Below are 25,392 nucleotides of genomic sequence, written 5' to 3'. Positions count from 1 at the left end.
AACCGAAAGACAAATCTACAATTACAGTTGGAGACTGCAATATTTTCTCTCAGTCTGCCAGAGAGAAGTGGTAGACAGAAAAGTAGCAAGGATACTGAAGATGTGAACACTTCTAAGTAAGTCACTGGTTAAAGAAATAATCACAAGGGAAATTGGAAACATTATGAATTGAATGAAAATGAAAACAGAACATATCCAAATGAGTAGAATGTAGCTAAAGCTGTTCTCAAAGGAAACTGATAGCTTTAAATGCTTATCTTAGAAAAAGCAAGGTTTAAAATAACGATTTAAGGTCACACTTGAAGAATCTGGAAAAAGATGAACAAATTAACCCAAAATAAGTTTTAATACTCCAAAGTAAGTAAAAGAAAGGAAATGATAGGGGACTGGCCCAGTGACATAGTGGTTAAGTTCACGTGTTCTGCTTCAGTGGCCCGGGATTCACCGGTTCAGATCCTGGGTGTGGACCCGCTCACCGCTTATTGGGTCATGCTGAGGTGGCGTCCCACATAGAAGAGCTACAACTCTACAACTATGATATACAACTAGGCACTGGGGCTTTGGGGAGAAAAAAAAAAGAGGAAGATTGGTGACAGATGTTAGCGCAGGGCCAATCTTCCTTAAAAAAAGAAAAAAAAAGAAAGGAAATGATAAAGAGTGGAAATCAATAAACTAGAAAATGGGCAAACAATGGAGAAAATCAATGAAACCAAAACTTGGCTCTTTGAAATGATCAGTAAAATTGATAAGTCTCTAGGCTGATCAAGATAAAAAAGGAAGGACACAAATGACTACTATCAGGAATGAAAGAGGGGACATCACTACAGATCCTACAGATGTAAAAGGATGGTAAGGGGGTATTATTAACTTTATGCCAACTTAGACAAAATGGGCAAATTCCTTGAAAGACACAAATTACTAAAACTGACACATGAAGAAACAGAAAATCTGAATGGCCTGATATCTAATTAAAGAAATTGAATTTGTAATTAAAAACCTGCCTACAAAGAAAACTCCAGGTGCAGATGGCTTCACTGGTAAATCCATTAAACATTTAAAGAAGTAACACCAAGCACACACGGGACCTGTAAAAACATAAGAGGAGAAGGGAATACTTTCCAACTTATTTTATGAGGCCCTGATACCAAAACCAGATAAAGATATTACCAGAAAACTGCAGATCAATATCCCTCATGAACATAGATGCAAAAATTCTCAAGAGATATTAGCAAATGGAATTCAGCAATATAGAAAAGGATAACACATTATGACCAAGCGCTGTTTTTACCTAAGGAATGCCAAGTTGGTTTAATATTTGAAAATCAATTGATGTGGTTCACTACATTGACAAAATACATCTATGACAATCCTATAGCTAGCATCACACTTAGTGGTAAAAGACAACACTTTGCACCTAAGATTGAGAACAAAGCAAGGATGTCCAGTTTCACTTCTATTCAACATTCGACTCTACAGAGGCCCTAGCGAGTGCAAGAAGGCAAGAAAAAGAACTGAAAGGTATACAGATTAGAAAGGAAGCCATAAAACTGTCTTTATTTGCAGATGAAATGATTGTGCATGGAGACTATCCCAAGGTATTTTACCAAAAAACTACTAGGGCTAATAAGTGAATTTAAGCAAGGTCACAGAATGCAAAGCCAATACACAAAGCTCAGTTGTATTTCTATACACTATCAATGATCAATTAGAAAATGAAATCAAGATACCATTTACAATAGCATCAAAACCCATAAAACACATAGGGAAAATTTAACAGCCTGTGAAAGTACTGTTGGGTAGCAGTGCTGTCGCTCTGATAGCAGTATGGTGGCTCACTGGGAGTGGAAACAAGAGCCTCCAGAGGATGGGGGGGAGGGGGCTCTGCTGTTTGGGGTTGGACAGTCAAGAACCCTGAGATGAAAAGCACTGGAAAAGCTCAAGGCTTTCCGTGCAAAAAAAACTCCACTGGTCCAGCCAGACATCGAAACATAAGCTTTTATTACTCCAGGACAACTGGGACTTCACCAATGCCTAGCTTCATGGGGCATGTAGTGTGAGTAATGACTGTGGACACGAAATCATTGCAGGCCAGTGTTATAGCCCTGGGCTACCTTCGAAGACACTCAGTTACACGAAACCTGACTTGCTTCTAAAATTGTGAGTCCCTTTTTCTTTTTCTTCCCTCTCTACCTTGTACCCAACTTCCTGCCTTCTTGGGGCGTCTCACTGTCTGGGTAACACAGGGCTTGGGCCTAGCCGAACCTTGGGTAGTAGCCCCTTGGTTACAACCAGTGCCTGAGCCTGTGGCCTCTGGAGCCTGACCTGGCTTGCTGCCCAGCTGTAGCACCTAGTGGTGGCCTGGCTAGCAGGTGGTCACGTTAGGCTAGATCCCAGGTCCCCTGGCTTGATGAGGGGCGCTGCTGGGCTCTCTAGCATATCTCAGAACTCTCACTTCTAGCTGGTGGACTGAACCATAGGACGGCCACACCTCACTTTTCCAAATTACAAGCAGCTGGGAGGGCCCCAGGCCTCATCTGCTCTGTTCTAGAGTGGCCACTTTCCCCCAGGGCTTCAGCGAAGGGCTAAGGGCTGCTGTTGTAGGCCTGGGCTGTAGACGCCCTGCCCAGCTCTCAGGGGAGCAGGCTCCCTGCTCTGTCCCAGTGTACCAGCGGCCCCACTCACCTCTCCTCCCCGGCCTGTGCAGCCAGCAGCCTTTAGACATGCTCTCCCCGCCCCCACAGCCCTCCATAACATCAGCTTTCCTCTCCCCCAAATGCTGGACTGAAGGCAGGCCTTTGAGACGTCCGGCCGTACTGACGGATTCTAGCAGCCAGCCCTGGTGGCTGTGAGCCCCGTCTGTGCCCACACCCCGAGAACAGCAGGGGCCACCACCTGCTCTCCCTGCGAGGATGGGGCCCCCACCCCCAGTGCCCGCTGGCTGCCGAGGGTTCACGCGCCATGAGAACTTCTAGCCATGAGAACTTTGACTTCCGGGTTTGGGGGATCTGCTCAAGTGAACGGATCAGCTCTGAAATTCATCACTCTCTTCGGGCCTCTGCCTGTTTTGGTGTTCTAGGCCCGAGCCTGCAGAAGGAACAGGAAATGCCGGTTAGCAAATGGGGGAGGCTAAGGGCTCCCAGATCAAGGGCTGGGCCAGGCTTCCTCCTCAGCTCCCAGGGCACTCGCTGGAACTAGGGGTTTCTATTCTTAAGCAGCACTTCTTCATCTGGAATGGAAAATGCCTGCTGGGGCTTTGTCAGTGTTAGAAGCATGGGGGGCGGTGCTGGCTCCCCCAGACTAAGGGAAGGTGCTGTTGTCAGAAGGTGAGGGAGCCAGGACAGGGCCTGGCCCAGAATATACAACTTTCCAAGGGAGGAGTCGGGGGCAGGCTGGGCCTCTATAGCCATCGTTAGAGGGGGTGGACTGCCTTTGCGCTGTGCCACACCCTTGGAGAGCAGGGGCCTCGTCCATGCACGATCAGAACAAACGCTCTGCTGTTTGGAGCTGGCATGAGGAGCCGTGCCTGGGCGCCCCCGGTGGCCGGCCATCCAGCTGCGGAGTGCACACTGGGCAGCCAGGGCCCCTCTGGGATCCAAGCCCCGTCACCTGCAGTCTCTAGCCCCAGTGGGGGCCTGTCCCGGGGGTACCTGGGAGGGAGCTTGACGAAAGCAGCTGCAGGCTGTCCAGGACCCCATCCTCGTACAATGCCAGCTTCTGCACCATCTTCTGTCGGGCTGGGTTGATGACAATCTGCGGTGGCGGCGATGACACCGAGCTGCCCAGGAGTGATCCTGGGGTAGAGAGAGCGCCCTCTTAGTTGCAGGGGCCACTGTCCCTGGGAACTCCTTGCTGACACCTCCAGCCTTACAAGTCTTCCTGGCCCCCAGCCTAGCTCCCTGCCCCTTCGAGACAGAAGTCCTTAGTGCCCTCTCTGAGGACAGGGCTTGGAAGGGGCTGCACCGTGGCCCTGGCTCCCAGCTATGCCAGGAGCCTGGTCCTAGACAGAGCCTTCCTTGTTCCCAGCTTTCAGGAAGTGAGCTCCTGGCCTTTTCTCACCCACCTAGAGGGCACAGCCTGGGGAGATGAGACAGCACTGGACTGTCCCCCTTTCCAAGGCTGGGCAGGTTGCCTGCCCCAAGACATGGCCTGGAGCTTGCTAAGGATAGAGTGAGCTTAACAGCAGGCCCCAGTTCTCTCCTCCCAGAAGGCCGGGGGTGGGGAGTATGGGGACTGTTGCCAAAGGAGGCCCCTGGTCCCTGTTCTGGGCACCTGTCCCCAGCTACCTTCCACAGCTGTAGGCCGGGGACCCAGGCCGCTCCCCCAGCTTGACTCTCGGGCAGCGCCCCCTTGAGTATAGCCAGCCTGTCCGAGGGGTGCTGGGGCCCACGCAGCAGCCCCTTGCCCAGGGCTGCCTGGCAGGGCTGGGCCTGGTGGGCAACTCGGGGTCAGGTGCCAGGAATGCAGGGCAGCAGACAGGCCAGACACACTCTCGTCACTCTCCACGGGCTGGTTGGGGCCTTTCTGGAGCCACTCTGTAGCCTGGGCCAGGGCTCCTGAGGGCACTGCCAGGGGCTGCCTCAGGCTGGCACCGCTTGGGGCACTGCTGTTGGTGGACACGTAGGAGTTCTCCTGTGGGGAAGAGGGGCTGCGGCTGGCAGCCTCTGGCTCCAGGGACAGCCCTGTCACTGCCACCTGCAGCTTCTCCAGCCTCTCGTACACCTGCGAGTAGAGAGGGGCTGTCAGGGCAAGTGGCCCAGGTGGGGCTCTCCCCAGCTCCCAAGTGGGCGGGGCTTAGCCACAAAGACCAGTTACAGCCCTCACAGGGCTGCTCCAGGTCATCCGTGATCTGCCTCGGGGCTCGGACTGCCACCCTAGGCCCTGTGCAGCTGCTCTGGGAGCTGCGGGGACCGCTAAGCCGGAACACTCTGCAGCTGGGAAAGCTCTAGCCCTGGGGCCGGCCCGGTGGCGCAAGCGGTTAAGTGCACGTGCTCCGCTGCGGAGGCCCGGGGTTCGCTGGTTCGGATCCCGGGTGCGCACCGACGCACCACTTGTCAAGCCATGCTGTGGCGGCGTCCCATATAAAATGGAGGAAGATGGGCATGGATGTTAGTCCAGGGCCAGTCTTCTTCAGCAAAAAGAGGAGGATTGGCAGATGTTAGCACAGGGCTGATCTTCCTCACAAAAAAAAAAGAAAAAAGAAAGCTCTAGCCCTTGCCCCTTTGTCCCTGTCACAGGGAGTGCTGAGTCACGGCCACCAAAGCTAAGAACTGAGAGTGGCTTCTGTCTTCTAGAAAGCAAATCTCACTGCCCTGCTGCCCTCAAACGAGGCTTCTCCATTCTCAACTGTCAGAGGGGAAGAGGTGGGGGTCAGGGAAGCCACAGAAAAAGGCAGGTGCAGTGGTGCAGTGCACCCAGAAGGGGGCACAGTAAAAGCCTTTTGCCTTTCTCTACATATCAGGTGGGGTTCAGTGGAGCTCTGGCCACCCCAAACAAAACCGAAGGGCAAGTGAGGTATGTTTGGAGACTCTGTCTCTAGAAAGAAGTCTGGCAGGCACTGTGGCTCACTACAGGGCAGTGCCAGGAATGCAGAGTCCCCAGCAGGCCACTGTCCCCCATAGGTAGCCAGTGTCTCAACTGTTTCCCCACAACAGGGCTACCTGGGTCATGAGGGGTCTCCTCTTGGCCCGGCGGTGCAGGCAGCAGCAAGCCAGCTGGCCCAGGGCCAGACCCAGCTTGGGTGGGCATGGCCCAGGCCTGGGATCCAGGTGCTTCTTGTAGATCTGGGTGGCGATTGGAGCAGCCCAGGTGTCTGTGGCCAGACCTCCTTGGAGTGTGGTCTGGGTGCTTTTCACGGCCACTCCAGCCTCCTCGGCCTCTTCTTCAACCAGGTCTTTCTGTGGGACAGATACTGTGAGCATGGCCATGGGGAGCTGAAGCCACACTCCCCAGGCCCTTGGCACTGACTCCTGTGGTCTTTCTTCGGATGTATTAAGCACCCAATGTATACCCAGCGCAGCCCCAGGCCGTAGGGATACAACGACAAACAGAACACCCTGGGCCCGCCTTCACAGAGCTGACTTCCTGGTGGGGAGAAACACCAATGAGCCTATAAACCAATGGAGAACTGCGCCGGAGAGGCCCACGGGGTTTCGACCAGGGCCTGAGCAAGTGGCACTTGAGCTGGGATCTGAAGGCATGACCTAGCCGGAGAGGGCAGAGCCAAGAAGAGGAGTACCCCACGAAGAAGCACCCCGGGGAGAAATGGGACTGGAGACCATCTTGATTTCTGAGATGGGAAGGACCAGGAGGAAGCACCTGGGTGGGGGGTGACCTTTCAGGTAGAGGGAAAGGCTCCTACAAAGGCCCTGGGGCAGGCAGCAGAGAGCCAGCCCAGTCTGGAGGACAGGGTGAAGGCTAGTGGTGGCGGGACCTGGGCAGTTGTGGGGTCAGGCCATGTTAACGGATCGGGCCTTCACCCCAAGCAGAGTGGGAAGGCAAAGGGGCTTCCATGATCTCTTCGGCCGTGGCACAAAAACCAAATAGAAAGGGTACAAAGAAGACCAAAGAAAGACTCCTGAGGAGTCTGGTGTGCTGCTCTGGGACAGCAATGACCACATGGAGAGCAGCCCGAGCTGGTGTCAGCTCTAGAGATGGCGCCAACAGGACGTGCTGATGGATGGGGAAGGTGAAGGAAGGAGGGCTCCCGGGTTCTGGCCCAGATCAGCTGAAGCCCGGTAATGGACGGAAACAGCCCCAAGCCAAGAGCAGAAGCAGCGGGAGGTATACCCGTTTGTAAACCGTGAAGAGCAAACACTGACAGAGGACGTTTCGGGCCCCAGGAAGTGGCTGAGCGCTGCAAGTGTCTGAAGTCTGTTTGCATATGGGGAAACAGGCCCAGCGAGGAGCAGGAATTTGCTCCAATACCACCTTCGAGCTGGGACTAGACACCAAGTCTCCTGGCCCCGGCTCAGCCCACGGTGAGGCAGACAGGAACCAAGGAGTAAGGGGTGGGAGCCGCTCAGACCTGCCCCCACAACATGGAGCGTTCGTCTGTAGCTTGCCTGGTGGGGCCCAGGGAAGGCTTCCCAAAGCCTGCCTGATTCTCTGCCACAGCCTCTCCCAGGACTCTATGTTCTGTTTTCCACTGCAGCTTCTGCTCCCAGCACACTGGGACTGCCCTGCTGGGACACTCCTGCCCCTGCCCCCAGCCCAGGTGAGGTCTGGAAAGGCCCATGGCATCTGCAGAAGAAAGACAGGTTTCTCCTCGGCAAGGTAAAGGAAGCTGTTTGGGGCCCTGCCTACTTTCAAAGATGAGTCAGCAGGAGCACAGGCTGGCTTCTATGGGGTGCTGTGTTCCAGATCATTCCAACCTCCAGGACTGCACCTGTTGGTTGTCAGAAGCAGCGCCTCCCTGCCTCCCTCTCTTTCTCCCTTCCTCTCTCCCTCCCTGCCCTGCCTCAGGAGGCTCACCAGATACTTGGTCCTGGCACCATGCATCCTCACAGCTCTCTGGCCAACCAGGGTCTCCAGCACTACCTGGAGAGAGAGCAGGATACAGAGCGTATAAGTGGCTTCTGGCCTGGTGCTGCCCCAGGCCTTGGTGGGGCGGGCAGCGTGCAGAGGGGCTTGTGGGGCAGACGGGGCAGCCCAGCCCAAAGAGGCTACTAAGGCATAGATTACGGCTGACGGGCACAGCCCTTGGATAGGTAAATGAGGACTGCCGCCCAGCAAGCACAGAGCCACATGTGGGACTGAAGCTTCGGTGCTTTGGAGGGCCCACTTGAAGAACAAGAACACGTAATGACAGGGCCGGCCCCGTGGCTTAGTGGGTAAGTGCGCGCGCTCTGCTACTGGCGGCCCGGGTTCGGATCCTGGGCGCGCACCGACGCACCGCTCCTCCGGCCATGCTGAGGCCGTGTCCCACATGCAGCAACTAGAAAGATGTGCAACTGTGACATACAACTATCTACTGGGGCTTTGGGGAAAAAAAGGAGGAGGATTGGCAATAGATGTTAGCTCAGAGCCGGTCTTCCTCAGCAAAAAGAGGAGGATTAGCATGGATGTTAGCTCAGGGCTGATCTTCCTCACAAAATAAAGAAAGAAAGAAAAAGAAAGAAAGAAAGAAAGAACACGTAATGACAAATGTGAAACGTGCAGGGCCAAGAAAGGGTCCTGCGCCAGGGAGGGAGGGAGGGGCTCTGGAGCTGCAGCTCCATTAGCTTCCTGCTGGGTTGGCCTCTGGCCCAAACACGGAATTCTCCAGGCCCTCCCGCCTTTGCCTGGCTGCAGCTTCTCCCAAGCCAGCAGAGGGTCCGGCGGCTCACCACGCCAAAGCTGAAGGTATCGGTGTCCACGGCCAGCCTCCCGGTCTTGACATACTCCTCGGGCAGGTAGGCCAGGGTGCCACGCACAGTCCGCGTCCGGGCCACGGTGCTGCTCTGGCCGGGGTTGGCCACTGCAAAACGGCTGAGACGGGCCAGGCCGAAGTCTCCCAGTTTGGGCATCAGTCTCTCATCCAGAAGGACATTAGAACTTGGGGACGGAAGGGAGTGGTGTCAGCCTGGCCCTGGCCTTGGCTAGCTCTGTCCCCAACACCTGACTGGCCCTGATGAAATCGGACTGGGGCCACGAACCTGCACCTTCCCCAGAGAAGGCGGCTGGCGCTGTCCAAGCTTCCAGCTCCCTGGGGGGCTCTGAGCCAGCAGTAGCCAGGGCACTCTCACACAGTTCAGCCCCTGCTCATTGATGGGGCCCATCTTTGGCCTCTGCTTCTACACCTGTCCCATGCCAGGTACTCAGTGACCTGGGGCCCCCAGCTCCGATATCCCCCACCTCAGCCTCGAGCAGGAGAGGGTAGGCCTATTCTCATGGGGGTCACTCAGGACGGGGCTCCTTGGGACCAGACACCAGGCCTTGGCAAACAGGCGCCTCTGCTCCCTGCCGGCAGAAGGTTTGGGAACATCATCCCCTTGCCGTAGACTCTGCTCCTGCAGTTCTCAGGGGCCCCAGGGGCCTGGCTATGGCCCCTCCTCACCTCTTGACGTCTCCATGGATGAGGCTGGGGCTGTCCTGATGTAAAAACTGAATTGCCCGAGCCGTGCCCAGAAGGATGTCCAGTCGCTGAGGCCAGGAGAGAGGGGGGCAGGCCTGGGTCTGGAGTGGCAGAGGGAGCAAGGGGCACAGGGGAGGCTGGGGGGCCACCGTTCCTTGACCCCCAACCCTCCCTCTACCTGTCACCATGGGGTCTGGACAAGCCACTTCACTCTCTTGGCCTCAGTTTCCCCTTCTGGAAAATGAGGAATAAAATCTCCATGAGCTACTTCATAAGAGGGTCGAGACTGAGCCATTCTGATGCTTTGTAAAGCATGCCGAGGGAATGTACTTTCAGGAGCCATCACAGAATTTGGCAGTCCTGAGTTCCTGGAGTCCATTCATTGGTCCCGGGGCGATCAGGATGTCATGGGAGGCTTTCTCCCCACCTCCCCCAACACAGTGTGCTTATCCTGAGCGCTAAACACGAGGGCAAGGACGCTCTTGCCCCGGGTCTTGTGCACGCTTCAATAGACAGGGCCCAGTTGCTGCTGCCCACTGGCCCCTTTTCTCCAAGGCGATGATGACAAGAGCCTCCAGCTACTCTGCTTGCAAAGGGGAGAAGTTGTTGGAGTCAGGCTACTCTGAGTCAATAACCCCCTTTTTAGAGGCACCATGGCCCTGCCTCTTGGGCACGCAGGAACAGCAAGGGAGAGGCCATGGGAAAGAGTTCCAGGGAAAACAGTGACCCACTTGGGCCAAACCCTGAGCCCAGGCCCTGCCTGTTGGTGGGACCTACTCACACAGGCTGAAAGCCCAGTCCCCGTGCCCTGCTTCGCCTAGGTGCCAAGAGTGCTGTGGGTCCAGGGAAGCGTGCCACGCCAGGTAAGGCTACCTGGAAGTGGAGGCGGTCTTCCAGGGAGCCGTTGGGCAGGAAGCCATAGACAAGGCAGTAGAAGCCACTCTGAGCACAGTAGCCAGCAAAGTCAACGATGTTTGGGTGACGAAACCTGCTTGAAAAAGTGGGGCCTGAGCCCTCTGGCGCCCAGCCTCCACCACACCTTCCATTTGGCCATTGTGGGGGTGGGCAGTCCCTGGTGGTTCCTCAGCTAGGCTGGGTGTGGCAGGCTTTGGGGGCCTGAGGGAGCCAGGTCCTGTGGTGTGTGGTCCTGGATGCCAGTGGGGCCCTGGTGTGGCTCTCCCTCTGCCCCCAGCCAGGAAGGATGCCCCAGGCTCACCGTGACAGCTGCTCTACTTCGGTCAGGAAGCTCTGCTTCACGGTGGTCCACTCCAGGTCTGCCTCCTGCAGCCCCCAGGGAAAATGGTAGGGGAGCGGCTCACAGCCAAGGATTGATGGCCACACCCACGGCCATCTGTCCTGGGCCCAGAACAACCAAGGGACTGGGGACCCTGACCCGGGGAATCAAAGGGCTGAAGGAGCTGCATGGGGAAGCAGTGGGGGAGGACCAGAAAAGTGTGGGTCTGTTGCTGGCCCTCCAGGGCCTTTGTTGAGATGCTCCACCCACCTCCTTCAGCCTCTTCACAGCGTACACGGTGTTCCTCATCACAGCCCGGTACACACACCCAAAGCCACCCTCCCCGATCTTCAGCTCTTCTGAGAAGTTGTGAGTGCCCTGGGAAATCTCATGGAGGGGCCAGCAGAACGGAGAGGGGTGGGCCCCCTGCAGGAGGAACACCTGGCTGTCTGGGCTCGGCTGTGGGAAGAGACTCCAGATCAGGTGAGGACCTGTCTCCTCCCCTGGGTCCCTGCCACAAGCAACCCCACCCCCTCGCCAGCTGCCTCGGCTGGGCTGGTTGGGGATCCTAGATGTACCAAAGGCTAGGTTTCTTGCTCCTTCTCTGGAACCTTTCCCAGGGGCAGGACCCACCTACCTTGGTAGAGGAAGGGGCTGGAGATGGTGGTGGTGGCCGGAGGGCAGCAGGGCTTGGGACAGGGCCAAATTCAGACCCAGAATGGGTCTGGGAGCCTGGAAAAGCTTCATAAAGACACCAGTAAGAGGCAGGCAGAGACCGGTGGCAGAGTGTTCAGCCGTGGCCATGGTCAAGGTGGCCATTTCCTCAGGTCCATCAAGCCCAACACCCGGGCCCTCTTACCTGGGGAGGGGAGGGTGGAGGCTGACGACTGCAACTTCCGGGGGCTGGGAGCCTCAGCCTCAGAGGGTGCAGCGATGCTGCTGGGCTTCAGGGCGGTGGTGCTGGGGGGCAGGTGGGGGGCGGGAGGGTGCCCTGGGACGCCAAGGAAGGAAAGGACGGTTAGGCCCAGGCGGGGGGAGGAGGCCCAGGGCGGCCCTCAGCCCGGGGGTCCCGGTGCTGCGTGCTCACAGGCCGTGATGATGTCCCGAGCCCGGAGCAACTGCAGGTGCGTGAGGATGCGCACGAGGTCGGCCACGCGGGCGTTGCGGTTGATCCAGGGCCACAGGACGCTGGCCGTGCGCTGCTCGGAGCGCTCACACAGCCGCAGCTCGGTCTGGTCGCGCACGATCAGGGCGGCTGCGGGGTGGGGGGCGTCAGGCCTGGGGGCCCGGGGCCCGAGCGCCCCCCGTCCCGCCCTCGCTGGCCCGCCGCCACCCACCGAACTGGCACCAGTCGGCGGGCTCCAGGGCGTCCATCACTTTGTAGAAGCGGCACATGACCCAGGGCGGCACCTCGTACAAGAAGTGCTGGCCGCCGGGGACCGCGGGGTCCCCCGGGCCCGGCCCCCCGGCCATGGCCGCCGCCGCCGGGCCAGGGCCTCTTGGGGCCTCTCGGGGCGGCGGCGGGCGCGGGCCTCAGCCGGCCCGGTCCGCGGACACTGACTCACTTCCCCTTTAAGCCGGCCTCGTGCGACGCCCGGCGAGGCGGAAGGGGCGGTGCCCGGGCCCGCCGCCATCTTGTCCGCCGCGGCCGCGGCCGCCGCGAGCCTCGGCCACACGGGGGCGCCGCGCGCTGTCCCTCCCCGAGAAGGCAGCGCCGCTGGGCCCGGCGAGGCGGGCGGGGCGGGCTTCCAGGAGGAGGGCCGTCCGAGTGGGGCTCTGAGGGATGGAGGAAAGCCGTTCCCAGCCCTGAGGACAAAGGGCACGGCCGAGGCACGGGACGTTCCCGAAAGGGCTAGAGCCGGGCCTCGTGAGAGTCGCTGGGAGGTCCCCTTAAGAAGTTTTGGCTTTCTTTTGGAGGCAGTGGAGAGTCGTCAGAGAGCCAGGCAGGACGGGGTCAGATGTGGGTCCCACAAAGGCCCCCGGCCGACTCCCGTCAGCTGGCCGTCAGGCTGGGTGCGGGGAGAATGGTCTGGAAGGTTGTACAGCAGGCCACCCCCGCTCAGAGGATTTCTGCCCACCTCCTGAGCCCTGGATCTCATCTTTTCCTCTCCTTCAGGAACCTGCTCCAGCAATTGTTAGCTCTTTGCAGTATCTGTCACTTTTCCTTCTTTGCTGGCTCCTTCCCACTAGCACATAAAACGTATTCATCTCTTAAAAACGGGCCTTCAGCTCCTGCTGTCCCTCCTCCCTCTTGTTGTGATACTTCTGGCTCAGTTTGCACGGGACCCTGTGAGGACAGCAGAGGCCGGCCTCTTCCTCCCTCTTTTCTGAAGCAGTCACCAGGCACCAAACTCAGTTCCCAGCCTGTTCCACATCTTCCTCCATTTCTCTCTTGCCCATTCCCACAGTGCTCTGCAGCCATTGATTTCTTCAGATTTTCTGGCACTCCTCCATTCCCCGGCCCCACATCAGCAGCCACTATTTGCCTGTCATCTCCCTGAACATCTCTGGAGTCCATCTCTTCCCCACAGGCCCGCTGCTCTCACTACTACCACTTACCTGGATGAAACTGCTGGCTTCCTGATGCTTCCCTGCCTTGTCTGCCTGGGTGGTCTTCCTCAGGCACAAATGAAGCCACATGACTTTCCTGCTCAAGACCTTCCTGTGGTTCCCAAAGGCCTCCGGTGGGTTCCCAGCTCTTTAGTGCAGACTCCATGCCGTCAGAATTTGGCCACTGCCCACCCATGTCATGTCTAGCTCTCTGCACACGTCGGCAGCCTTAAGCCATCCAGAACTCATTAGGGTTCCACAGATGCACCAGCGCTCCCACATCCAGGAGTTTGCACGTGCAGTTTCCTGGCCCTCATGTGACAAGGTTGAGCTCAAACAGCTCCCCAGGTGTAAGCCAGGGTGAAAATTCCCTGGGCCCCTCTGGCATCTCTCATGCATCCTTCTTGAGCCTCTGCACTTGCCTGCCTCCCCCACTACACAGGGGAAGACCCCAGAAGTAGATTCTCCAGCTGGATGCATGCTTGCAGGGCAACAGGTCACCTTCCCTGATGGCCCCCCCTTGCCCTCTCAATTCTGACCCCAAAGGGCTCCCCCCTAAGCTGTTCTCCCTGGGACTTAGGGGAGTTTCTGGAAACTGGGTCTGCCTAAGACAGGCCTCCATTGGAGCCTCTTCCCAGAAGTCACAGCCACTGCTGGCCACTCCCAAAGAGGAGGCCAGCCATGCCCTAAGCCTCAGTGGCTTATCGCAGGGACAGCCCTTACTGAGACTACCAACCCGGGTATGGGAAGTTATCATGCATGTACATACTAAGCTCCAAGAAAACAGGGACTTGGTCCTACTTGCTCACTGCTGGACTGCAGCTCCCGGGACAGGCCTGACACACAAGAGATGCTCAATACACACAGGTCGAATTTCAACCCTTTGTTTTAATGTTCAAGGCCAGGACTTTCAAGAGCACCTTCTAGTAGGTGTGTCCACATTTGCATGTGAAGCTGGACTCTGAGCAGTTGTCACCCCCTCCAGCCCAGCAACAGCCTGGTGAGGATGGCTGTGGCAGGACAGGCAGCTCCTGAGAGCCCAGAGCCTTGCGGGAAGCCAGGGAGCGTGGGCAGGGTGTGATAAGGCCTGCAAACCCCACAATGACAATAGCGCCCCCTTTGGGGAGGGAGCCAGGTCAGCAGAGGCCATAGGAGCGTCTTGGGCGATAGGCACAAGAGGAGCTGGAGCTGGAGCTGGGGGGCAGGGGGGGTGGTGGTGGTGGTGGTGGTTTCCAAAAGCACCTCGGCATATCCAGACATATCCAGACCGAGTAGGCACCCCTGCCATGTCCCTCAGGAACAGGGAGGTTGTGCTGCTGTGCAGAAGGCCTGCAGCCTGCCTGCCCTCTCAACCTAGGGCATGGCGGGCAGACTCGTGCCAGGCCCTTCCTGGCCTGCTGCCCCAGAACTTTCCATCACACGCAGGAGCAGTGTGCCCGGAAAGTGTGGCCTTGGAGCACCCAAGGGGAGGTGGTGCATGGAGTAGGCTGCCCTTCCCTCGCACAGCAGTCCTGAAAGCGGCTGGCTATTTGTGTTTAGGGACAGCCAGACTGAATCAGGAAACACACCACCATGCTGTCCTATGAGCTGTCTGATAATGAAAGCCCAGACCTTGAGTCACTTTCACAGAGAGATTTATCAAGAATGCTAACAGCACAGGATACAGTACTTCCCAACAAAAGGTGCAAACGCATCACTTAGAAAGGCATGCTGAGTATTCTTTGCTTTCACACGTATTAAAAAACTTACAAAAATAAAATAAAACTGCGTGCTGCCCATCTTTTCAAATAGTAAAAGAACCTTATGAAAAAAATCACTTGATTTTACAACAAAAGACACAAACGGACATTTTTATGTAAATTTATAAGGCAAACTCTTTATATAATAAATAGGTTACAGGGATTCAGTGGGGGGTGTTTTGAAACGTATACAGGTACATTCAGACAGGTTTACTGAAATGGTACAAATTTCCTTAATAAATTGCCTTTGTTTTTAAATATATCAGTGCTTTCAGTCATTTGGCTATACACAAAGAACCTTTTTTTGAACACTACAAAAAAGCAATCAATATTTTTTGTTTTTAAAACGACCTACTTATTTTCTAAAGTAATTGTCCCAAAACACAAAAACTGAAGGTGAATGCGATCAATAGAGGGCTTTTCGAGACATCTCCAGCCAAGTCTGTCCTGGGCGGCTCCCAGCGCCCCGTGCACACCTCTCCCACAGTCAGCCGGGCTTCCGGGCTGGAGCCGGCTCCCTCTGCACAGGGCGGCCTGTTGTCACTGCGACTCTGGAGGGGACAGCCACCCTGCCTGGGTCTTTCTGCTACTGAACCCCATGTACAAATGGTCACTACAGTCAGCACTGTCCTCGCCTTTCAGAGGAGGTGCCACTGGGCACTAAGGGAGCACACATTTGTCCCTGTTGCGTGAGCCCAAAACAATGTCTGGTGGGGGTAACAGCTTTTCTGAGAAGGATCTGGTTTTGGCATGGAAAGGGAAAGGGCTTTCTCACATCCAAATTTTGCTGGGGATTAGATGACAGCAAAGAGAGCGCACCTCCTCCACCGTTATCTTACTGCCCTGATGGTGGGATCAAGAGGTCACATGAGTGTTGTGCACTGTGGACAGGGTGGGATGTGATGGAGGTGTCCTAGACCGTAATGCCCACCACCTGTCCTGTCCAGGAAGAGCTGTGTCAGGTGGAGAGTGGCCAATCTGCCCTGTCAACATATACCTGACCTGTGGCCACAGTGGAGGCCTCCAGGGAGATGCCCACCCTTTGAGCCACACGGCTCAGGCCCACTCCATCCTCCTCCCACGGAGGCGAGGTCTGCTCTGCTCACACCCCGCCCTGGCTCCCCTTGCAGGAACCTCAACCTTGTGAGTCCTTAAAAATAGCGATGATGCTAATCATCGCAGGGGTGAAAAAAAGGCAAAAGAATCCACAAGGTGGAACAAAACCTGGTTTTGCTCTGACTTTGAAAATGTTAACACATCAGCTATTCGGTCCGTCGGCTTGGGCTTCACTTCTTCTGGTGGCTTTGGGCTGATTGGGGCAGGGGTCATCTTCAGATCTCCCCTCCTGGGGAAAAAGGACAGCCCCTCTCATCTTGGTCACCATCCCCTCCCTCCGAATTCTTTTGTTTGTAAAGAAAAGGTGTCTAGAAGCATTTGTCTCTGGAACAATTACTTTAAACATGGTTACAATACAGACCAGTTCAAACACAGAAGAGATTTACTTAGCAAAGTTCCTTTCACCCACCAAAAATTACACAAATATAAGCCTCAACACCACAGTTAAGAGGACCAGTAGAGAGAACCTCAATGTTTGGAACACAAAAGGAGAAATAAAAACCAAACCAAACCCAAACAGAAAACCCCCAGAACGACAAGGGGAGGGCGAGGAAGGAGGGAGGAGAGCAAACACAGCACACGTTACAGTGTCCGGGTACACGGGAGCCCAGTGCGAGGAACGGGCTCGGCACACATTGAGTAACAGTCCTGGTGATATTTGGTCATATATTCATCAACTACTGACTCTGGAGTGGCTGTTATTGATTGAAGCAGTGACAAATCAAACGGAAAAGGAGGCCTTGGTAGCAAGGGAAGGAGCAGGCTTCGAGTTCTGCAAGCCTTTTGCACTCCACCGTCCAGCTCCCCAGAAACACTGAACTGGGTGGGCCCCGCTCTGTTCAGGCGGGGCGAGAGGTCACAGGGTGAGGCTAACTTGGGCACTGATTTCAGATTTCAGTCAGACAGCACGCACGTGGACACATGCGGACACCCATCTGTTAGTGACCAAACATCAGAGGCAATGGCCTCCCTGTCTCCTCTGCCCCCATCCCAGGCTGGGTGGGAAAGGACGTCGTGACCCACCACTAAGCTAATACTGAACGCAGACTGGAGCGGGCCCAGGAGCAGGCCCAGAGGCTGCCCCAGCCCAGGTCCTCCGAGGGGCCCGAGGGCAGCCCGGCCACCCAAAGGGCCTATGAGCTTTCTCTCTTGGATTCAGGCCTCAGAAGAAGTAATGACTCAGGGAGGGAAGCTTTTGGCCCTGGTGATTATAATGCTCTCTGCTTTGGAAGAACAAGTTTCTGGATTTTTTTTTTGGTGTTTTTAATTACTTAAAAAAACGATCAAAAAGAACTGTTACAGCTAAACTCTCTAGCAGATATTGCTCATTAAGAATTACAAAAGCAAATGCAATTACTCATAGGATGGGAGAGAAGAGAAACGGACGTTTCTGGAGTCTTCGCTACCTCCTGGAAGGGACCCACTGGACTCTCATATGTGGTTCTGGGTCCCTGGTGTTCTACCTGGTGTGGCTCACACATTCAGAGACACGACAGGCCTCCCATCTCCCCTCCAGCCCCTGGACTCGGCAAAGTGGGAGCCCCACTGGTGGGGAGGCCTTCTGAGCCGACTCTCCACACATGATCACTCTGACCACATCATCAGAAGGGGTGGGGGGGGGTCAAGCCACCCCTGTGGACTCCAGCTGCGCCACCCAGAGGTGGAAGGGGACCAGGCGGTGCCAACTACATTCCAGACTTCGCCAGAGCAAGGGAGCGCTCTTGCACCCACCCATTGAGGTGAACTGTCCTGCACCAGCATCCTGGGACCTCTGTCACAAGCACAGGAGAAACAGTGCGAAACTCGGTGCAGCCTGGAGCCTCCTTCGCTTGGCACAGGGAAGCCCTTGAAAGAAGCAAGGAAAGACCACGGATCTGCTTGGACAGAAGAAGTGACCAGCAGACAGATCTGTCTTTTCTGTTTTTTGTGTTTTTTTTTTTTGGTTTTTTTTTTTTGTTTGTTTTTTATTTTCCCTTGTCCTATGCTATGGTTATCAGAAGTATTGTAATTAAGCAACAGGTATAATTTTAACAGGTCTTTTTTTTGTGTGGAGCCACAAGCAAAATGAGTTTATAATTGTGCAATATACAGATATATATATAAAAATTCAACTGCTTTGTGTGTCTAGTTGGTACATTAAATAAAAGGGACAGAAAAACTAAAAGCAAAGCTAAAAAGCAAAAGCCCAGGATAGAGAAGGCCAAGGAGGCCTACGTGTACAGTCTATAAGGTACTGGAGAGACTCAGCGTCACCAGGAAGAACAGCTTTGTCACTTGACACACAAACACTGCGGGGAGAGGGACTACCAGTGGGCAGGAGGCAAACCTCTCAGTCTTTCCATCTCATTTTCCCTCGCTGCTGAGCAGGACCTGAGAAAAGGCAAGCTAGAGGGGGAGCTAGGGGAGCCAAGGCAGTCTGCAAGTTTCCCAAACGTTCTGAAACTCAAAGGCCAGAGTTCTCCCTGTGAGGGTCTTGGCTCTGCCTGGCACCTGTCCTCACACCTGCCCTCCCTCTGCCCCGGGATTCTCGCGGGTGAGGGGTGAGGGGGGCACACACCTCGGTGAGTGCTCAGGCCTCTGTCCTCACCTCCGAGTTCAGAAAAGAGCGCCATTTCACCTAGGCCCTAGCCTCCAGGCCCCAAGGCAAGCAGAGCAGGGGAATGTCCTCAGCGGACAGCTTCACCACAAGCAGAGGCTGAGGGGAGACATCACTCTCTCCTTCCTAGTTGCCTGGGCCCTAGTTAGAACTCATTTTTTCCTGACAAATCAGTGCTTGGGTAGGCTCTGTCGAGATGAGAATGGAACAAGACGCAGGTGATACTGGGTAGTGAGAACGTCACGGGCCTTCAGAGTCACTGGTGAACACTCCACTTCCCACACTGAGAGCTGGGCTCCTGCGGCTTTGGGACCAGGCAGGCCACCCCACAGGACAGGGAGGCAGCCAAGTCCCTGGAGACTGCTCCCCAAGGAGAGCTGGGCTCTCCAATGACAGCATGGCCCGGAGCCTCAGCTTCAGCAGCTTCAGGCTGGATCCTCCTTCACCTGAAGCCCTCACCACACACCAGACCAAGCTCCAAGTATTTTTAGATAAGCATTTTTGCAAAAGCTTGCTCTTATTCATTCAGAAACATCGAAATGTAATTTTCTGCCAAATGTTTTCTAGGTTTTCCTCCTGAATTGTTGAGAATGGGATTCCATGTTCACTGTTTCCCCTTTAATATGTAACTTTAGACCCTGGGGGAACGCAGTATCCTAGCAGTGTGTAACAATGAGACTATGCCTTTTGTAAAGAAAAGATTGATAGAGTATCTAAAAGAGAAAGAAACAAAAATGGAGACTCAACAAACCCCTCCTCTGTGGATGAGTTCACTGACCAGGGGAGCAAAGATGGGGCCCTTGCAGAGAGCAGAGTGAGTGGGAACACAGCATGGCGGGACCGTGGGGCCACGGGAGCAGGGGCTCTCCCACAGGCCTGGCGACGCTGCCACACTTGCCCCCTGCGCCATCAGCTGGGGCTCGGGGGACTGGCTAGGCAAACGCCCACAGGACTCTAGACAGTTGGCTTCCCGAGGTCTAGGTCATCGGTCCTAGAATCTGCGCATGAAATTTGCATCAGGAAACAACTCAGGGCAACAACACCAGCTAGGAATGGATGCACAAAGTTCTCTAAGAACTGGTACCTGTGACCTCTCCTGGCCCCGTCAGCCCAGAGAGCCCGGCAGGAATGCTCTGAAAAAGGGGCACAGAGCTCATCTGCCAGGCTCTACTTGGGCTCCGTGAGATCCAGTCGGCCCCGCCTGGTGGATTCAGTTCATACCCACTGCTCCCTCCCAGGCTTGAGCTGCCTACTGAAAATTACTTCAAATCCAGAGGTCCTGTCAGCTAAGAAAACTCCTTTCTCACCAATGTGGCAATTTGTTTCTGGCCAATACCCTCTTTCACGATCACAGTCACAGCAATGACAAGCTGGGCAGAGGAGCAGGTGACAACTTGGGGCTGCTCCAGGGCCCAATGCCACCGCTCATGGCCTCTAGCCTGGAATGACGCCACTGAACAGACTGTTGTCCGCACCTGCCTTGGACAGAAGTAGAAGTACTACTTCAGGAGTAGAAGCCAGGTGCTGGCTGTGGCCAGCATCCATGGGCTACCACTATGGCTTTCACCTTTCAGGGAGCTGAGGGGCTGGGGTCCTTGGCTAGTTTGGCACCAATGGACTGAGGGATGTGGCATTTCTAGGTGTCTCCTGTGCCTTCTCATATGGGAATACAGCACCAGCAGAAGGGAGCTGTAGTAGAGCTTAGCTGTGGCCCAGTGTCCCCAGTTCACTGCAGTCCAAGGCAGGCAATTCTACTGGTTAGGACAAGCCCACCAACGGGCAGGGCTGGGCTGGGCTGGGCTGGGCATCGTGGGAGGAACTGGAGAACATACAGAACCCTGTCGGGAGAGGAGGTAGTAACTAACAACTAGAACGAGGGTCAGGGAGACTGAACATGACTCTGTGATCTAGTCCCATGGGTATCTGAAAGCTGTCAGTCAATTCCTGTATTCACACAGTCCCTAAAAGATGCCCCCCCAATCTTCGTGCTGTTCAAGTACACATGAAATCGAGGTCACACCCCCAAACTGGGCCAGACACAGCTGGTGAGAATCCCACGGCTTAGGACAGGGGTGGCATGGGAGCCGCAGGGCCCCTGCATGCCAGGGCAACAAATTGCCAAAGTGGCCTGTTTAAAGGTGACTCACTTGTGATGCTTTTTCTTTGGGGAAGAGGAGGAAGTGTGGAAGAAGGGGGAAAAGAGAGAAAACCCTAAGGAGCCTCAGACACCACCTGCAGCTTTGGAATTGCAGGGGAAGAAGCTGGGGAGCAAGGGGCTGCAGGTTGGGCCGAACTGAAAGAAAATGAGACTTGAAATGCTGTGCTCTTGACCACCAATGCCTAGTCAGCCCCTGAATGAACTGTCATGGGCGAAAGCGGGGCCTGGTGGGCCCCACACTCCTCTTCCCAGGACCAGATGGTACTGAGCCGATGGGGAAGCCGGCTCCTGACACTGGTCCCAGGAGCCACATTTCACTGGACTAAGTGTAATGCATAAAAATCTGACTGACCAAAATGGACAGGTCTCCACGACAAGCTGGCCAGATGCCATGCTCGTGTGGATAGGCGTCCTTTGGGGGTGCTGGGAGTGTGAGGCCACTGTGGGGTCAGGAGCCTTTTGTCCTTGGAGGAAGAGGGGTCCCGAAGGACTCAGCCCTTCTGACCCTGCTTCCCTTCCTGGAGAGGAGTCAGAAGTGAAGCCCAGGGGGTTGGCAGCAGCAGGAGTCTGGCTGCGGGACTTGCTTTTGCAGCATAAGGAGATGGATACAAAAATGCCAGAAAGGCCGACTCTGACTCTACAAACAGAACAGGGCAAACTCCCTTGCTTCTAACCATTCTGGAAGAGACAGACAGTTTTTCTTAAGCTACTGATTGGAACTGTCAACTATGGTTCCTGATCACTAAGGACTGGCAAGGAAGTGCTAGACAGTTTCTAAGATGTTCCACTCCTTCATGGTTATGCCGCAGTAAGGAAGCCAGGGGACAATAACTGAAATACACGAGACAACACACACTTGACAGTTCATGGCAGCAGCTCACATGGGACGTGCTTGTGGGTGTTTCTGGAAGCATAAGACTGCTGTCTCATTTGCTACTTTGATAAGGTACTTCTCAGTTGGACAGATTTAGATATAAGAGACATCTCTGTAAACACAGAAAAGGATATACCAATATGATGAAGATATGCAGCTAGATAAGGACTTCCTGAACAGAGGTTGAAAGGATGGGATCCCAAATGAAAACTGATTGATTAACACCCCACAGCAAACCCAAGCCTCTAAGCCCCCACACCACAGCCCTGGCGCGAAAGTGGAAAGTTGTGATGTCCTGGCCCCACATAGCCTCCAGCAAGCAAAAGCCAAATGTTTTCCATTAGAAAAGAACTCATGGTTAATGGAGGAGCAGAGGGGCTGGGGGCCTAGGCTCTGGTCCCAGCTCAGCTCTGGGGGCGTCTACATTTGTTCCACCTGTTGCCCTGTTGCACTGCACTGTGCTAGCCAGGCCTGGTAGAGGCCAAGGTCAGGGCTGGGCCACTCAATGACTCCGGCAGGCCACAGCAGGCCTCCGTGCTGTCCTAGGCTCCCAAATCCAAATCCGGCTCACCTTCTCCCACCCGCTTCTCTCGAGTGGAAGGTTGAGAAGGCCCAGTGTCCGGGGTCTGACCAGGGAAGGGGGCTCCCTAGGAGAGCAAGACCTTGCTGCTCTCTTGCCCTTCAGAGAGGCTGAGGTACTAGGGGCCAGGTGGACTCAGCAGAGGCCAGGGCTTCCTCAGGGCTCCGAAGGGAGTGGGGGTGGGGCTGGGGCTAGTGGGCAGCAAGGCCAAGGGCAGGGTGAGTTCTGGGGGGCTGAGCTGACCAGCGTCGGCTCAGGGTACAGTTGGGCACTGCAGCTGCCTGGAACAGAAGGGATGACCAAGGAGGGAGGAGGAGGGGAAGAAATGAAAAGATGAAATGAAAGAAGGCAGAAATGGATGGAGAGAAGAGAAACCAATCAGGAAGTCCTTATAAAATTGCAGCAAACACTTAGAGTTTCGGAGCTTCGTGGGAACCCTATGTGCTGAGCCCACTTTAAAACAAGCGCAGCTATATACAGATCCAGGTAGTTCTAAACACCATCACTTCTGGTGGCTTGAGGGACAAAGTGTCACCGATTCAAACCAGCTTGCTCTCAGAGCATGTTTGTTTTGAAGTGGGAACATGAAGACTCAATAGTGCAAATAGTTCTAAGCTGTCCCTAAAGGAGTAGAATTGGAAAGTTTTGGAAGAACGTTTTTCCCTCCTTCCCCCTGGCCCCCCACCCGTCCACTAAGCCTCTACCTACCAGTCACAGACTGCTCTGGGAGAACAGGAATCCCTCCTGCCCCGCTGCGCTGCGCTCTGCCGAGCCAGCCTGCCTCTGCCTTGTCCTGCTGCCTGCATGGCCTCTCTCTAGCGCCACCCACTGGAGGATGGCCCTGGGCCATCCTCTCCTCTGGCTCAGGCCAGTCTACACCCAGCAGCTCAAAGGACAACTCCCTCCTAGCCATGCCAGAACTTGAGCGAACAGGTGCTATTTCCCTGTCCTGTGAAATGTCCTTGTCGGTTTTGGATTGGGGCTGGTGTGGGGCCAGATTTGTGCCACCATGGGTGGGATCACATGGACCATAGGCACTGGCCATCTCCATCTTTTTCTCTAAAGAACCCAACTGTCTCTCCTGCCTGTCTCACACCTCCCTGTCCCAAACTGGGTGAGATTGGGGCAGGTGGGGGAGCTGGGGCTGAAGCAGGGTGGGGGAGAGGAGAGCTGAAATTGGGGCGCCAATGGCACCGAAAATGGGAGTGTCCTCTCAACTGCTCTCTGTCCCTAAGGACCACATGGGGGGAGGTCTGGATGGGAGGGGAGGTGCAGGCGTACCCTAAGAAGCCTGGTCAACAGCTTGTCTGGTCAGTAGTATCTGCAGCAAGCCTTGTTGAAGGAGCCTAGTTTAGAAAAGTGCAAAGCTACTTCTGGCCCTGGTTAGGTCTTCAACCTGACTGTGCTTGTCGGTAAGAAAAACATCCCCAATGCTCCAACTACTCCCACCCTGAAGCCACGAAACTCTAAGTTTACTGAAAGAAAAAAAAATATTTTTTATTTCAGTTAATCGGGAAGCTTTGTCAGAGCCCTACCCATAAGGAGAAGAGACAACAGCTGCCTTTATTCTTGTTGGTTTGCTTTGCAATCCGCTCTGCGTAAAGTCAGCTAACTCTCTCGGTCACGGGCGTCCGGCTGTCCACAGGCTCCTCTCTGTTTGGCCTTGGCATGGAGGATGAAACAATGTCTTTGCGCTCTCCCTCCCCTCGGTGTTTGTACTTTTCTGCGGCCGTGGCGGCGGTCGCAACCGCGGGCTGAGTCTTAGCTGGCTCCTTAGGGCAGCCATCGCTCTCCAGCGAGCCTCCTCTCGGCATCTTCTCCTCTTTGCAGACACTGCTGCTCAAGTCCTGGGGCTCAGGGGGGCTGGCGGGGTCCTCAGAGCTCTGGGGCTCGGGCGGGGGCAGAGGCAGGGGCGGGAGCAGCGGCGCGGGTGCCCTCGGGGGCTCTGCGTGGTGGTGGTGGTGGTGATGCTCCTTCTTGGGGGGTGAAGAGGCGCTGCTGCTGCGCCCCTTGGGGCTGCTCTCCTTGCTTTTCCGCCCAGGGCTCTTGCAGGTCTTCAGTCCCTTCCCGCTCTTCTCGCCGAGGGTGGACACCAGCAGGGGCTTCACCACCTCCTTCACTTCAATGCTGACTGTCTCCCGGGTCTTGCGCTTCTTGATGGGGAGCACAGTCTCCTGCACGGACCGGATGGAAGACTCCTTCACGGCTTTCTTCTTGGCCTCGGCGGTAGCGGCTGCCACCACACTGCCTGGCTTTCGGCCCCGTTTCTTGGGAATGGCCTGGGGGTCTGCCTCAGCCTTCCGCTTCCTGCCAGGGCGTTTGATAACCATGACCTGGGCCGATGTGGTAGCCCCACCCCCTTCAGCCTTGCTCCCAGGTGAAGCTTGAAAAGGCATCTTGACGAGCAGCTTCCCGGGACTTTTCTCCAGGACCCTTTTCACCTGCACGCCCTCGGATGCTGCCGCCTTGGGTCTCGTGGTGCCGCTCCCTTTGGGGCGTCCCCGACCTCTGCCAGTTCCTGGAGCTTTGGGAGATTTGGGCTTCTTAGGTGGTTTCTGCTCTCGCCGGGAGGGGCTCCCTCTCCCAGTTACCGTGAAGTCAAAATCATTAGGGTCCAGGGAGGTGTCGCCTACCTTTTCGAAGTACGCAATCAACTCCACTTTAGAGCGAAAGGCTTTTCCCTGGGGACTGTGGGAACAAATGGAAAGACACAAAGAATGATGAGAAACTTCCACAGCAATGTCGGAGATGGGGCAGAGCAGAAGATGGTGATGAACTGACAGAAGACGTTCTCAACTGACATGCCATTGATGACACTAATGAACAAGAGTCACATTTAAGAGAAACCAAGATGAGCTAAAAGGAGAGGGGGCCAGCCCTGGTTATACCTGAAGTAACTGGGCCGCCAGGGAGCAGTTGGCGCCTACACAGCCTGCTCTGATGCCAGAACAGCTTGGTGCCGGGTGCCCCACAGCTGTCACCTGGATGCCCCCAAGGACCCACCTGTCACTGAGTCCCTTCCTTTGGCCCCCAGTGGGGTCTGGCCCAGGGACCCTGTTTAGTCTAGCCGTCAGGCTGGGCCCATCCTGCTGGCTGAACTTGGGCATGTGGCTTAACTTCTTTGGGACTTGGTTTCCTCACCTATCAACAGATAATGCTTTGCTCAACCTTCTCAGAGTTGCTGGAATCAAACGAAGCTGTCTACAAATGTCCTTTGAAAACTGCTAACCTTTTCAGGATCATCTAAGGGGAAGACCTGAAATGTACTTTTTCACTCCTCCTCTGAAGCTCTGGCTTGGAAGTTACTCTGTTTCAATAGAAAATGCCTGGCGACCAGCCCAAAGCTGGACAAACGCAAAAGGGACGGTTGGAAAGGCACATGGAGCCTGTTTATATCTCTCCCCAGAGGCCCTGTCAGAGAGCCCACCTTTCCCAACACGATTCAGAGTGGACTGAGCCCTATGAACTCCTATTTCTTCTGGTTCATGAAGCA

At 55.3% G+C, this 25,392-nt stretch overlaps 2 protein-coding genes across 2 annotated transcripts in view; both read right to left on the bottom strand.

Annotated features, from left to right (window-relative positions):
• Positions 1 to 1,981: 1,981 nt before the first annotated feature.
• On the bottom strand, positions 1,982 to 11,802 carry IRAK1 (interleukin 1 receptor associated kinase 1). Its single transcript, XM_004443356.3, has 14 exons — positions 11,624 to 11,802; positions 11,374 to 11,541; positions 11,146 to 11,277; positions 10,924 to 11,027; positions 10,557 to 10,745; positions 10,269 to 10,333; positions 9,926 to 10,040; positions 9,035 to 9,153; positions 8,325 to 8,532; positions 7,471 to 7,536; positions 5,658 to 5,894; positions 4,284 to 4,719; positions 3,648 to 3,791; positions 1,982 to 3,084 (listed from the first exon to the last, which is right to left on the bottom strand). The coding sequence occupies exons 1-14, from the start codon at positions 11,757 to 11,759 to the stop codon at positions 3,023 to 3,025; spliced, it is 2,181 nt and encodes a 726-aa protein (XP_004443413.3). The 5' UTR covers positions 11,760 to 11,802; the 3' UTR covers positions 1,982 to 3,022.
• Positions 11,803 to 16,051: 4,249 nt separating this feature from the next.
• Positions 16,052 to 25,392, bottom strand: part of MECP2 (methyl-CpG binding protein 2) — a 65,917-nt gene continuing 56,576 nt past the window's right edge. The window contains exon 3 of the mRNA XM_087427668.1: positions 16,052 to 24,587. Within this exon, the coding sequence (XP_087283794.1) occupies positions 23,504 to 24,587 (1,084 nt within the window). The 3' untranslated portion in view covers positions 16,052 to 23,503. The remainder of the gene's footprint in view (positions 24,588 to 25,392) is intronic.

Source organism: Ceratotherium simum, chromosome X (assembly GCF_057802395.1).
Source record: "Ceratotherium simum simum isolate JZ-2026a chromosome X, ASM5780239v1, whole genome shotgun sequence".
In the NCBI taxonomy this organism is placed as follows: Eukaryota; Metazoa; Chordata; class Mammalia; order Perissodactyla; family Rhinocerotidae; genus Ceratotherium; species Ceratotherium simum.
The sequence above is the reverse complement of the archived record's forward strand: the minus strand, read 5'-3'. Positions and strand labels throughout refer to the sequence as shown.

What these genes read in the sequence shown, in the direction of transcription:
- IRAK1 (XM_004443356.3), bottom strand. Translation starts at nt 11,759, where the DNA reads ATGGCCGGGGGGCCGGGCCCGGGGGACCCCGCGGTCCCCGGCGGCCAG. An exon ending in CAGCCCCTTCCTCTACCAAG is followed by an intron (nt 10,746 to 10,923) that starts GTAGGTGGGTCC and finishes CTCTTCCCACAG; the next exon opens with CCGAGCCCAGACAGCCAGGT. An exon ending in GTGCCAGGACCAAGTATCTG is followed by an intron (nt 5,895 to 7,470) that starts GTGAGCCTCCTG and finishes TCTGTCCCACAG; the next exon opens with AAAGACCTGGTTGAAGAAGA.